The sequence below is a fragment of the Epargyreus clarus genome, unplaced genomic scaffold, assembly GCF_041222505.1.
Source record: "Epargyreus clarus isolate Ecla_fem2 unplaced genomic scaffold, WU_Ecla_fem_2.2 ptg000004l, whole genome shotgun sequence".
In the NCBI taxonomy this organism is placed as follows: Eukaryota; Metazoa; Arthropoda; class Insecta; order Lepidoptera; family Hesperiidae; genus Epargyreus; species Epargyreus clarus.
In genome coordinates this window covers 2,128,755-2,144,283 of record NW_027332212.1, presented here as the reverse complement: position 1 = coordinate 2,144,283, position 15,529 = coordinate 2,128,755, and the positions used below count along the sequence as shown (strand labels likewise).

The following is a 15,529-nucleotide window of genomic DNA, read 5'->3' as shown; positions in this document are numbered from 1 at the left end:
GTATATTTAAATATACTTGTTAAAAACAGAATGACCAAAATAGAAGCTGATGTAACCTTGTTGGTTTAATGGAAAGTAACGAAATCTGAGATAAGGCACGCTGTCCCCTATGTCCCCACACGCTGTCTCAGAACGAACTAAAAATGGCGTCAACAAGTATGACGAAACATTGCAGGAATGCAGTGCGATGCGAATTAATTCGCGAGTTCTTGCGATGCGTAGAGGGAGCTCGCAGATTTTTACGATGCGACGTCGCATCGCAGTTTTGTGTACGAGTACGTATACTAACATTAAATAAGTAATCGTTTTTAGGGTTCTGTACCCCAAAAGGTACTAACGGAACTCTCCTCCTAATTAAGCCTTCGCTATCAGTCCGCTTGTCTATCGGTGACAGGACTGTATGAGGCGCTTAATTTTTTCCAGAGTTCATGTATACTTATTATTATTATTATTATTATTACTGTGGCAGCTACAACTACAAATACTAAAAATAAAAACAAGGTTGATAATAAACGGGGGTTCCCAATTCCCCATACTAAAAACCGATATATTGCGGTATTTTTTGGTTTATCTATTGATCCGTAACATATAAGCAACAATTTACAATGCCCTTACATACATAGCTGCACTGCAATGTATTTATATCGATAGATAACAATAAATCATAATTTGATGGTACGGAATCCGTGAGCGAGTGCGATTCGCGCTTGGCCAATTATTTATTGTAACCTTCTCGTATAGTCAGAGTAACATAATGAATTCCAATACTTAGACGAGATATAAAACCACGCTTAAGGTTATTACTAGACTCATAATCAGGCGCCCTATATTTATCGGAGCTCATCGGTAATATTACTTACTTATTAGAAATCTAAGTAGGGCTATCAAATGTGAGGTCAATATTCTCTTAATAAACAGTTAAGGGCATTATTAGACACTGTATTATACAAGCCGTGAAAGTAAGCAAAGTAATGAGGCATATGGCATATTTCTGAGGCCTTCTCTCGATTAATTATGGTTGAGTATCGTTAACGAGTTATTGTAATATGATAAACAAACTCAATGGTAGATATAAATGAAGGTGGTGGGTTACTATTTTTTTATTTATTTATTTATTTATTCTTTATGAACCTTACAGAAATGTAAAGGCACAAAGGCGGACTTAATCCTATATAGTAGAAGGTTGACTGGCAGAGAATTCTGCCATAATATATATATATATATATATATATATATATATATATATATATATATATACATTTCTATAAAATTTACACAATTCTATAAAAATATACTACAATAAATATATACTACTATATACTAGTCTACCAATACGCACTTGGCCAGCGCGGTGGACTATGGCCTAATCCTTCTCATTATGAGAGGAGACCCGTGCCCAGCAGTGGGACAGTAATGGGTTGATGATGATGATGACTATATACTACACTTATATCTGCCTAATAACATCCGAGTTAAGTGCTTCATTCAGTTTGATGGGGAGACATACTTATCCGCAGTAGCATTCTTAGTACTCAGGGGTAGCAATGGATCTCTGATCGATTTAAAGTTTTTTTTTTTTATAATATAGGAGTAGCAGACGAGCATACAGTCCACATGATGGTAAGTGGCTACTGCCGCCCATGGACATCTATAATCAACCCCATAGGATTAGATATTCCTACGTGAGGTCGGGCACAGATGCGCCGCTCCCCTGAGGACTAAGCTGGAACGCCTCGAAAAAGTCTGTCTCCCTTACCAGACCCTTCAAACCGGAACACAGTAGCGCCTAACACTGCTGTTATTAGGTAGAAATAGTTGTGGCGGTGTTGCCGCTGGAGTAGAACCACAAAGGGTTCTACCACCTTCAAATGTTGTTCTAAAATTGTTGGTTTAAATCTGGCAGTGATCACGTACCATTAGTTGGACTGCTCGTTTCTTTCGTCGATATTATAAAAAGTGAGTATTACCTCGTAAACAGCACCCAGAGGCATGACCAGACAGGCCACCATGAGGTCGGCGACCGCGAGAGACGCCACCAGGTAGTTGGCGACATTCTGAAGGTTCCTCTCGATTATGATGGCCGCTATCACGAACACGTTGCCTGTAAAATATATATTATTAATTAATTTATCATGTGTTATATGATGATGATTGATGATACTTAAATAAAATAAAAAGAAATAAGAAAAAAAATCTGAAAGGTATGTGAAGTCAACCAATACGCACTTGCCAGCGCAGTGGACTATGGCCTAATCCTTCTCATTCTGTGAGGGGACCAGGGGATCCGTGCCCAGCAGTGGCACAACAGTGGGTTGATAAGGATATGAAGATGGGGATGGTGGAAGTAATAATATATAAAAATATCATTACCTCTACTATAACAATATGTTATTATAAGGTCTACGGTTCCCTCTTAAGAACTTAAAAAAAGTGCTCAACACATAGGTTTATAACAGCAGTGATAAGCTACCTCATTTGGGCTTAAGTGGTTAAGCCTTAAGTGGCAAAGAAAAAAATTGGAATGCCGTTTGTCCCATTTAACTGCGTAGTAGTATGCACAAAACTGCGGCTGAGCTTAGGTAGGACTGTAATTTTATTTCGGTTTAGATGTAGCCAAGAGCGGCAATGATTACGCAGTGTCGCAATCCACGTATGTGTCACTTGTAAACTGGTTGTAAATCCTATAATTTCATATATACTTTGTCTATCATATAATTTACACCATACAAAGTGACTGCGTTTTAATTGACGAACTCGAGTAAGACACATATGCGGATGTATTCCTGCGTGACAATAAAAACATCCTTACTTGCGTTATTAAGCCAAATAATAATGCGATAATATTAAAGTTAATGCCTCTTACATCATGTTCACGAATAAGTGAAACTAATTTTAGACCAAGAAATGACTTATGTAATTATTCTTTAAGCATTCGTTTTGAATTGTCACGCGTGAGCCGTCATTTATAAAAACATTACTAACTAATAAATATGCTAATGTTACCGGTTTACGGCTAATTACTTTAGACACGGCAGGTAAGTAGGGTTGCCAACTACCGTTAAGAATTATGTTGTTGTTGAGAAAAAAATGCTATATATTGTAAAAAATAATACCGCGTAAAAATTTACTGCGTGATGTGGGAGATGACTCTAAATGTATTTTTATTTTTTTGCCTTGACGAATAATAGTCATGGAGCCGTAGCGACTTTACGTCACTCGTCAAGAGATGGCGTTACTAGTATTTCTGAACCACGGTATTGAAGTTTTCTTAATAACAAAAATTGCATGTATACAAATATAACCCGCGTCGCGGTCTACCGTTGGTACAGCTATATCGTCGACAACCCTACGCAAGGACGTAAAATTATTGTATTAGGTACGAGTGTTAAGTAAAAAGGGTGTGAATATTATGTTGTTTTAAGTAGGTTTTCTTCTTTCTTCATAAACAACGTATTACTGTTCCACTGCTGTGCTGGGGTTACCTCTTGAAACGAAAAGAATTAAGGCCATAGAGGGCAGGCTAAGGGATTTGACTTTAAACACTTTTGTAATTTTTACGAAGTTTCAAAAACATTTAAATAGTAGTCGAAACCACACACTTTGAATATTGAAATAGGTACACCTTATTTTCATTATAATTATGATTAACTTATTAGTTACTTATTACAAATGAGTAACGAGTGTTAATTTGAACCAATTTTGAGGCCACCACATTTGTTGTCAATCTCAGGTGCTCTAATGTGCTCTGGTTGATTACATATGTCCATGGGCAACAGTAGCCAATTACCAATAGATTGAATTGATAGCAAGTATATTTGCTAGTTCTATATTATAAAAAAGTTAAACTTACTTACGAAAAAAGTTAACAATGTGTTAAGTTAAAATTTGAAATTCACAACACATATTACACAATTTGTTTGGTGTAAAAACATAAAATTTTTAACCGTGTTGACCACAAAATTAACCGGGTAATCAGCTTACTAAAAGTTGAACGCTTAATTAGCGCGATATAAAATTAAAAACGGGAAAATTAGTGCCCAAAAATTTGCTTGAATATTAACTTAGTGAAGCACTACCGACTTCATTATGCTCGTAAAGGGTGTAAATGTAAAAGTTGGATGCGTGTGCTGAATATTGTATGTAGGTCGGGACCTGAGGGCGAAATGAAATTAGAGCTTACCCTGCATAATGATCTAATAACAATGGACACTTCTAATTACTTGTCGTTGTGTTGTGAAATAAAAATTGTTCACTGCGATGCTTGTAACCCTTTTTATGTCTCAACGCTGAGTTTGGAATGCTCCCTAAAATATGGGGAGATCTGGAGCGTACTTCAATATGCTGTTTCATTGAGGATATGTAGAGGGAACCTATGAATGTTTTCAAAACATCATACGCGTATATCCTCCCGATTTGTATACTTTTTAACAAATCTACAAAGTTAAGCAACGTTCGGCGCGGTCGGCATTTGGATGGGTGACCACTAGTGGCTACACATACGCGCTATTGTATTCTGGGTGACATGTTTTGTCGTCGGTCCCAGAGTTATTGATACCCCATAAACGTTGTAGGAGACCTTATAATATTTGTGTCTACACCGGTATATAGCAGTTAAAACCGGTTCCAATCAAAGCGAATATATTCGGAGAAGAACAAAAATTTCACCGTTAAAAACAGCGCTTCCCGTATAGGGAAGGATCTGTGGAAATGAAAAAAACTTTTCGAGTGCCCAGTTTGGTATGGAGGTCGCATCCCGAGGGATTTCGAGTACGGTCGCACGCCATGAAATTAAGGATTAGCTGAACCCTGCACTTGTAAATTCCGTTTTTTCATACCTATCTAGCTACGTAACGATTTCTGTTCTTTCTCATTGAAGTTTTTGGAGTTTTTCTCTAAAAACATGATGAAAATGGTGAGTCCAAACTTTGCTTCCAAATTGTCAGATCGAGGTCTGATGTTGCAACTATGCTGTGCTAAAAATACAGAGGTTTAAGTTTAGATTTTTTGAAATTTAAGGTAGCCAGTGTAGAGTCTACTTCTACTAAGGAGAATATATCATATTGTATGTTAAAATACCCCTTTGGGTTATAGGGCATGTCAATATATACGTGAATACGGTCGCAAAACATTGCCCTTCTACTGTCGCAAATAAAAAAAGATAGACTTTTCGTATACAATGCTAAAGCATACAAAATTATATCAGTTTGCGATGCATACACATCTAACACTCACGTAGGTACAATGCAAATTATGCTGACGTATGTAATCAATTCTAATGGGATAGTAATTCTACAGATCTCCCATAGATATATAGATGAGATCAGACACAACGCGTACAGATGCTACGCTTGAGTTGAAATTCCTCAAGTAAGTCTCCGTGATTCCTTAATCCAAAGAACAGAGACTGATACTGAAATATGAAAAAATAGGTAAGGCAGTAATACTATCTACTGCGTATCTACTATCAACTGCGGATTAGGAGACTTCATCTTTGACACTGTCGTATAAAACTTTCACGCATACTCGTTTCTTTACCATTTCCTTCAACGTTATTGAGCAACTATTTATATCACACAATATTTTGTTAACACAAAAGTGGTCAACATTCACTAGATAATTAGACATCCATTAACCGAATGATTTGTGAAAGGAAAACGCCGGGAATACCTTTTATTTTGTATGGAGGTCGCATAAATTTCGCGGGTTTGTGGCATGAAATTAGGGATTAGCTGGACCCTACTTATGGATATCCTTCTCACCATGTGTTATGTGTTAAGTACTTTTGAAGCCATATCAATCCGCTTCCGGATACATCATCGCCACACCTATTTCTGCTTAATAATAGTGTTAAGCGCTGCTGAGTTCCGCTTTGAAGGATGTAGTGAGGGCGACATACTTATCTCAGACGTTTCAACTTAATCTTCCAGGGAAGTAAAAAGTGAAACCATGAAAACAAAGTGTGCAGCAGAAAAAGCAGTGATATCCTAGTGGTTAAGAAACTTGGCCTCTCGATCGAGGGTTCCGAGGTTCAAATCCCAGGCAGGCACCTCTGGTTTTTCTAAATTTGTGCGTATTGGAAATTAATTATCACTTGCTTAAACGGCGAAGGAAAACATCGTGAGAAACCTGCATACCAGAGATATTAAAAAAATCTCAAAGGTCTGTGAAGTCTACCAATACGTACTTGGCCAGCGCGGTGGACTATGGCCAAATCCTTCTCGTTCTGAGAGGAGACCCGTGCCCAGCAGTGGGCACGGGTGGGCACAACATTAATGGGTTGATGAAAATGATGAAAACATCTGTGGTCATCCTCTGGCATTAATCTAATCTTATTTGGTTGATTAAATATGTTCACGGAAGGCAATATTATCAGACGCTATCAGATAGACTGTATGCTTGTTTGCTATCACCTTACCTACACCGTGTAGCTGTCATCCATGAACATCTGCAATCCACACACGTTCGGTCACAACTCGGTCAATGAACACTAATTTCGACCGTTCCATATAAGTTAGCTAACCACGCTCTTCAAACTTGAACACGGCTGCGCTACATTATGTTCATGTGTTCTTACTATTATTTTATTATCCTTGACAATGTGTAACCTTGACATTAATGTAGTATAGGTACTTTTGAAATTACTGATTATATATATTTTTGTACTATGTTACGGAAAATACATAACTATTACACACTAGTGTGGGTGTGGGCACGGGCATTCTCGCAGAGTGAGAGCGGCTTAGACCATAGTCTACCTCGCTGGCCAAATGCGGATTGGTAGACTTCACTACCTTTGAGAAATTATTTGTAAACTCTCCGGCATGTAGGTTCCACATTTTTTTCCTTCACTATTAAAACAAATGATAATTCATTCCTAATATGTATATCACTTTAATATAGAAGTAAAACGCAAATAAAGAATTTGAAAATCTGTGTGTCTGAATTGAAGTCAACAGTAATATAACCGACATTTCACCACTGTGGTTGAATATTTTTTTCTCCTAACTTTAATACAAGATTACGAACAAGATACAATACATAAAACGCCGAGGAAAATATGTTAAAATATTCGAAGCAATCAAGTTTTATTGCCTCAATTTTGGTATCCAAATAGGCAAAGATGCGGCTAAAATCGCTCTAAAATTTCCACTTGAACGAACCCCTTGCTAAGTAGGCGAAAATTCTTTAGTACACGACTTGAGATGTTTCTATAGATCTGGCAAGGCGCCCGAGGCTTACAAAAAGGCGTCTTGGAAACTATTTAGTTCAACCTTTGTTTTAATCGATTGTCTGGTTTTTAACCGATTGCCCAATAATGTGGCATGTCTAGAATTCTAGATAGCGGAGAACAACAGTTGTTTTTAGTTGTATTTGTGTTCTTTTGATAAAGTTCTTTATCGATGGGGCTGAAAACACGTCATAAGACTGTTCAATTTTGTTGCACGACCCATTTGGCTTTTGCTCAATTTTAAGGGAGCCAATCAATGAGTATTTTTCTACATAATACAATTTTATTCTGATAAATAATAATAACTCTGACAGATCGACAGATACCTTAAGACATTGGGTTTGAAACTTAGCAAATTAATCTTACTCGTATATATAAAATTCTCGTGCCACAATGTTATTAACCGTTTTCCTCCGAAACGGCTTTACTGATTTTCATCAAATTTTATATACATATTCAGTAGGTCTGAGTATCGGCTACTACTTATTTTTCAAACCCCTAAGTGATAAGGGTTGTTCACCCTTAACATTTGTTTATTTATATAGCAACACAACGGTTGTCGGGTCAGCTAGTTTCTTATACAAGCACCTGACGTAGATGAGCACTCAGAAATGGTTTTTGAAAATTCCTTTTCCCGAAGTGATTACTTAATGGGTGAAAGTTTTGAGAAGCAGGGGTAGGTAACAATTTTATTGTTCCCACCCATAAATATTATGTTTGAATTGTAATCTCATCATTAATTTTAATATGCCTTCTGAATACCTTCTACGTTCTAAGCTAGAACAAAGCATCTTTAGAATGGGCTGACACAAAAAACTTTTTGGGGTGGGTTGGCACTTTGAAGGTGACGAAAAATTAGCGGTGGCCATTGTTTAAATCGGTTCCATTAAGGGCCGCTTAGCCAAACTGTTGGTCAAAGGAATTTAATTATCTACAATAATTATTCATTGGGTCTTAATTAACTTTCGTCATTAAGGAAAGAAGGTCCTGCTGGAAGTTGCGGTGTTTTTAAGGATGAAAAATTTTGTCCGGGAATTTTAATGGACGAGTGGGCATAGTAATTAATTGAAACTTGTGTCATTAAATAGATATACAAATTATTTTCTTGCTTGAAGATTAATTAAGATAAACGTAAAAAACAAATTGATTGGGAAGTAAATTTGGGAATTAATTAAAAGGATATTTGTATGAAAAATCATGTATGAGAATGTATTAGAAACGCGCTGTGAAATGTTTCAACCAAGGTTGATATGATCAGCGAGAAAACATTTGTAGAAGTAACTTCTAAGAACTAAATACAGTGATTATTACAGTTTGAAAGGATATCTGTCGTCAACCCCATATATACTGGGGTTTTATATGAAGCCACTCACAGATACGTTGATAAATCTGTATACTCTTACCATAGGTTTTTACGTTTTGACAAATATGACTGCTTTGGTATTTGTTTACGTATTTTCCCATACAAATTCCAATCAGCGCCCCTAACGGATTGTATGAGAACTATAGTGTCAGTACCGTAACATTAAATGTCTAAATTGACAAATTGGCGCTTTATATTTTGTCTCTCTTTTTTTGCGAACATGTGAGGCAGACAAAAAGACTTGAGCACTTACTTATTGTTACTTTACTCAGTCTACTGAAGCAAACGGAACAGAATAATGGATTGAGTAAACGTAACGTAAAATTGTGGGATGTTTCGAAAACTCATAGTAAGGGTACTGAATACTAAGATGGGTAGACCTCATTTATAAGTCAACTGGCATCCATACCCTTCCACCGAAACGCTAGAATTGTTTTGCGGTAGAAATAAGTTTGGTGGGGATACCTGCCCATTCGAGCCATACTGATTTTGCCACCTCATAAATTAAATTAAATTAACCGGTGTTGAAGTTAATGATATCCTATACATATATTTCTACCAACAAGCATTTTTGTCACAAATAAAAATAGTTCGCCTGTGAACAAAATATGTCTCGACATATCACACTCACGTGAGTTAGGATCGAATAGCAGAAAATATTGCAGCGAAAAACTGTAGCTATTTTTTGAATCGTAGCAAAGGTCATTTTGCTCAGTTTAGACGAGTACATGACAGATAAATGTCGTTTCGTAAGGCTGTTCCATACTGAGAATTTTGTATGATTTCTTATTAAAAAAAACCGCTTATATTATATACGATTCCCTATGTCGTGGGTGCAATAGACACATACATAGACAAATACACAAATACCCAGACCCAGAAATAGACATCTAAATTCATCATTTAGCTATCTGTCTGGCCGGGGATCAAACCTACTAGGACCCTCTGTGCGTCACCACTCTGCCACGAGGGTGGTCTTTTCGACGAGATTTTGAAGGGAAAAGTGATCTTCTTAAGATTTCTTTAAAGTGTTTTTTTATCTTACTTACGTATAAATAAAGGACATCCCTTTTTTGATAAGAAAGTAAGATAAATGGATGTGGAACTGGATAAAAGGACATGGAACTTTAAGAGGAATACACCGGAATACATGCTCCCTTACTAAATAGATACACTACGATGTGTTCTATGTCATAAATTGCATGATTTATTAATTTATCTCGCTAATAGTACCTACTGTTTAAAACTGTCGGTATTACAAAGTTGAATAACATAGTTAATAATAGCAAGCGTTATTTTGCGGAAGCCCATGTCATAAAGTTACGACACAACTACATACGAGGAGCTACAGTCCACTAATATCAGTTTTATTGCACTAACTTCGCGGTTTTTGCGTTCTGCTTTCATTTTTATGAAGATTCCGTACTCAAAGGGTAAAAACGGAACCCTATTATTAAGACTTCGTTGTCTGTCCGCCTATCCGTCTGTCACATAGCTATATCTCCGGAACCGTTTTTACAGGGGAATTTTTAAAGGGCCGCTATTATAACAAATACTAAAAATAAAATAAAGTTTAATATTAATTCATACAACAAATCGGTATTTTTCGGCATTTTTTGATCTAACTGTTAAAGTGTAATAGGGAAATGGTTGAAATTTTTACAGTCCGTTTACTACTATAACTGGTATTATAATACATACAAATAAGAACTATAAACATATTTTAACATAGTAATTTTAATTTTATTATACGTTGTTTACGTATTATTGATCATCACCCCAACGCCATTTATTCCTGTCTGTTTTAATTAAATATTGTTGAAAATAATAAAATGATTTTTTGTAAAAAATAATGAACATTTGATGGTACGGAGGCCTCCATGTGCGAGTTCGACTTGTACTCGAATATCTATCGGGAATCGTATTTTTCAGGATAAAAGATACCTTATGTTCTTTTCGGGACCCAGAAATGTGTATAAAAATTTCACGACAGTCGGTGATGTAGTTAAGGTGTGAAAGCAAACCAACAAACAAACAAACTCACATTCGCATTTGTAATATTACTTAGGATGGAACTAGCAAATGGTGGTAAGTGGTCACTGCCGTCAATGCCGATGTATCCAACTCCATATAGAACGAGGCGTTGGCATTCCTGAGGAGATAGTTGCCTCAGTATGTGTTGACAGCCACATTCTTCTATCGTAACGTAAGAACTGCTTGACACTATAAATACGAGTAGATATAACGATGGTACCAACCGACCTATAGTGGTTTTACCATCTATAAAATTGTAAATGTAATTTCAATACAAAATATATCAAGTAATATTTATCCCAATTCATTATTATTTTATGCCCCGAAAACTAATAATCTTCTGGGCTAATAAGTCAAACTAACAAGCCCCAAATATTGAGCCTTGGGACTAACAAAACTCGGGAACCGGGATCAACAAGGCCAATAATTATTTATTTATCGAACCCCGGGGCTGTCACGCGTCAGAACAAATATATCCAAAAATAACCTTATAACAATCAAGTGTTGTGTTCTAGTTTGGAAGATGAGGAGACATTTATTAATATGAGGTATCATAATTAGACCTGTATTGCTGCAGAGCACGAATCAGAGTAAGAAGAGTTGACGTGTCCACATCGATGAGTGAAACTGTAACCTTTGAGACCTGTTTTTTTTCCAGGAATTTTAGACGTGCAGGGTTCCTGAATCTTCGCCGTTAAAGCAAGTGATAATTAATTTGTATAATACGATATAGTAATCAGGTAGAACTCCAATTCTATTTCGGGCTGATAACAGATGTTTATGCCGCAACCAATTAATGGTAATTAGGAATGTATGCGTTTTTATTACATTTCCAAAAATAACAAGCTCCAAGCCAATAAACCTCAAAACTATCAAACGGTACCAATATAGAATCCCGCTTTAGTTTTATCACAATATTCGTAAACACTAACAATTTGGACGACCGCCAACTTAACACTGCCAAATCCGAAATTCATATTAAGTTACAAAAAACACAAAGCAGAACAGCCTTTATATTCGGCAGGCTTGCTTTGCCTTTTTGTTTTTTTATCTCGTTGACGAAAATAGTTCATGCTTTGGAAGTTTTGATTGTCGCTCGGTTTTGACGTTTTTGAGAAAACGGGAAAAATTTTAGGGTCACAAAGCGCCGCAAAGTTTTATGAACGAATACCGTGAACAAGGGTGCAGTCTAAATAGTATTCGGTTAAATCTAAGCTAGTTTTTGACTTCCCCAAAAAGGAATTAGTGCATCGCGTAAATGTCTGAAAAGAAAATAAATTAATTTCTCAGAAAACCTTTGATATATTGAACGGGTGCATGAAAGTGATGGATGTTTTGGAGTGTTTCCCACTTTGGATGAAGAATGACGTCCCAAAGTTTATCATTATCCAAACCTAGTCATCCAAACCAAATGTGTAAATTTTCAGCTCAATCGGTTTAGTGATTTAAAACACTAAAGGCAAGTTGTATAAAAGTTTGTAACAATAAAGTCAGTCTTAATTCGCTTACATCAAGTGAAGTGAAGGTGGTAGAACCCTTTGTGCTTCGACTCCGGCGGCACCACCGCCACACCTATTTCTGCCTCATAACAGCAGTGTTAGGCGCTGCTGTGTTCTGGTTTGAAGGGTGTAGTAAGGGATATATACTTTTCCGAGGCGTTCCAGCTTAGTCCTCAGGGGTAGCGGCGCATTTGTGGCCGACCTCAAGTAGGAATATCTAATCCTATTTGGGGTTGATTACAGATGTCCATGGGCGGCAGTAGCTACTTACCCTCAGGTGGACTGCATGCTAGTCTGTTACTCCTATATTATAAAAAAAACATCATCTAAATTACTATTAACAATCCCAACAATGTGAAATATATTTTGGTCATCATAAGCACCCAATTTATGCTTATTAAATCAATTCGCTCATTCATTCACGATTGCTTAACACAATACGCAATCAAAATCCCATTGAACGTTGCTTAAAATTTAAATTTTGCCCTATTTTGGGCTGTACCTGTTGGTACGGCTTTGCATTATCTATTCTGGTTAGGCGAGCTATGAATGGTATTCTAAAATTGGATAAAAGGATGACAATATAATTCTCTGTGATAATTAAGGCGCATAAGAGCGGAGTGAAACTGCTGTGTTCTGATTTAATGAGTATTTCAAGATGAAGAAAATGCCGTTCCAATTTAGTTTTCAGTATTAAAAGTATTATCTGTCTCCATTCCTGATGATTGAAAAGTGGTAGAGCCTGGTTTTTTTTTTGCCTCCGGAGGGTATACCGTCACATCTAATCGTACCTAATAATAACAACGAGAGAGTGTGGCAGGGGTAAGACACATCATCATCATTATCATCATCAGCCCATTACTGTCCCACTACTGGGCACGGGTCTCCTCTCATAATGAGAAGGATTTGGCCATAGTCCACCGCGCTCGCCAAGTGCGTATTGCTAGACTTCGCATACCTTTGAGATTTTTTTTTATAAATCTCAGGTATGCAGGTTTCCTCACGATGTTTTCCTTCACCGTTTTAGCAAGTGATAATTAATTTCTAATACGCACATAACTTTTAAAAATCAGAGGTGCGTGCCTGGGATTTGATCGTTCCTGGGAACCTTGGACCTCTCGATAGAGAGGCCGAGTTTCATAACCACTAGGCTATCACTGCCATATTGGTGGGTGAGACACATATAGGGGTATTTCAACTTAGTCCTATGATCTCCATGGACCGCGGTGGTCCCATACCACCAGATGGTAACATATTTGTTTGGTATGACTGTTATAAAAAAATCTATTAATAGTTGGCTTTATGGCAGTAATTCATTACCATCAAATGGGCTGTACTATCGTTTGCATTCAGTACGTAAAAAAGGAATTCAAAACAATTTCAATAAAAATCTGTCCCTTGCTATTTGATTGCGTAGCATGATTTTCAAGCTACAGTAGATGCTCTAGCGATACTACTGCTTTTAGTGGCTCGGGGCTAAAACGAAACGTTATTGACGTGCGAATGGGAGCAAATTTCCAATTTCGAACTTTAGCTTCCTTGTTTTGGTTAGACTTAACCACTTTGAATAAGTACCTATACATAATATGTGTACATAATTACGAACAATAGAATATCTATAGTTAAATTGAACCATTTTTTTAGCTCCGGACATTGCCTGTGTTGTTTATTTTCAAAGTTAAGCAATGTTTGGAGTAGTCGACGGTTGGGTGGATGACCATTTGTGGTCGCGCTATCGTGCTTCGTAAGGCTTATTTATCGTTTTATAAATCTTGAATAGCAAATGCAGAAACTTGACTGAAGCTTTATGGGTATAAGCGATATAAAACATATGAAACGGGTTCGTATCTTTCTTCAAAGCATTGTAGTATCGTGGACTATGTTTCAATTCTGCCCTTTTGTAAGGAAAGACCTGTGTCAAATAGTGGAATTACAAACGTTGTAGCCAGTACAATCTTTAGAATTCGTATTAATTACTTTTCTGTACTTTCCAGTATAATGCCGAGAATCTAAAAAAAAGTGAAAAGAATACTGGCCATATTCTCTTCAGGTATTCAAATAAATTCGTTTTGCGTCATCATAATAAATATCGTTTACTTTCTTTTCTTTAAGACTATTTTCTTTGTATATCAGAGGGCTGAGAAATGTGCGTAAATACATGTTAGTATAAAAGCAAAGGAGTTATGGTCTGAAAGGTAGTGTAATCCCATTATCCCGGTCAAGGCAAGTTACCTTTATGGCTGTGTTTTTGGATTTTTGATGCTGATTTAGGTGTTTCGGAGGCAGGTCGAATGTTGGGGCTTAGTAGTAAGGTTAAGTTAGCGATATTTTCTGGAATAATGTGGTAAGTAGGTATTTTAATTGTTTGGCTTTATATAACTTTTTGGGTTTTGTGTTTACACTATAATTATAGCAAAATGTCTAAGATACCTACATTACTTCAGGTTCAGATATATATAAATATCTTATCAAGATGGTTAATTAAACATACTCAAATACACTCAAGTAAATTTTATTTTAATTACATGAAGATATCTATTACCAATAGTCTCTTTTGGCCTATTCATCACCAATCCAAAATCTAATCGATAAAAGTTAATGAAATCTAGAATCTATGTTTCCTGAACCTGTACGTATAATCTTTTCCATAAAAGATATAGATAACTACATGACTAGTATTTAAACCGTAAAGAAACGTTAGTAAACGTTGGCCCTACGTTTAAAATATCACCGTCATAATTTTACAAATTGAAAGCTATAATTCTTTCTTGAGCAATTACCGTGTCACTTGGTTCTACACGCTTATTAGGCCCTTAGCGCTGAAGATGATAATGGGCACGCGATTCCTCTATTTACCCAAAATCGATCCATTTACTCTAAACCTTCAGACTTATGAAGAAAGAAAATAAAAACTTTGAAAAATTAATGACTTGAACGAAATGGTTTCGGATATATCGAACTTTCTTGTCGTAAATCAAGTTACGACTCCACATAGTGTTATCGAGGATGTTAAATTTATACGACAATGACCTTAATAATCAAAACAGGCGAATACTAAGCGTTTTTCTTGAAAAACTTGTGTAATGATAATCCTTCCATACAGCTATTGGAGCAGTAATAATATTATCTGCTTTCTGTTAACTGAAGTAGAAAAGAAGAAATGAAGGAAGACTTAACACGTTCACTGCGGTTCACCCACAATCGGCCCGACGCGGTGCCAAACCAATATGCGCACAGGAAAAATAGGTCTTTCTCGCTAGTGCGAAAACTGTTTCTTGGGTATTTTTACGAATATGACAAAGAAAAATATAGTTTTCGATTTGTGACCAACAATGTAGAAATATAGCAATCTAATAAAGCGGCAGGCCTTTTTCGACCTCCGCCGCATAGAACATAAAAAAAGTT

General features: G+C 36.5%; 1 protein-coding gene across 1 annotated transcript in view; it reads right to left on the bottom strand.

The window, feature by feature from the left end:
* The window catches only part of LOC140757264 (5-hydroxytryptamine receptor), a 93,438-nt gene that overhangs the window by 4,214 nt on the left and 73,695 nt on the right, over nucleotides 1–15,529 (bottom strand). The window contains exon 4 of the mRNA XM_073092866.1: nucleotides 1,968–2,101. Within this exon, the coding sequence (XP_072948967.1) occupies nucleotides 1,968–2,101 (134 nt within the window). The remainder of the gene's footprint in view (nucleotides 1–1,967; nucleotides 2,102–15,529) is intronic.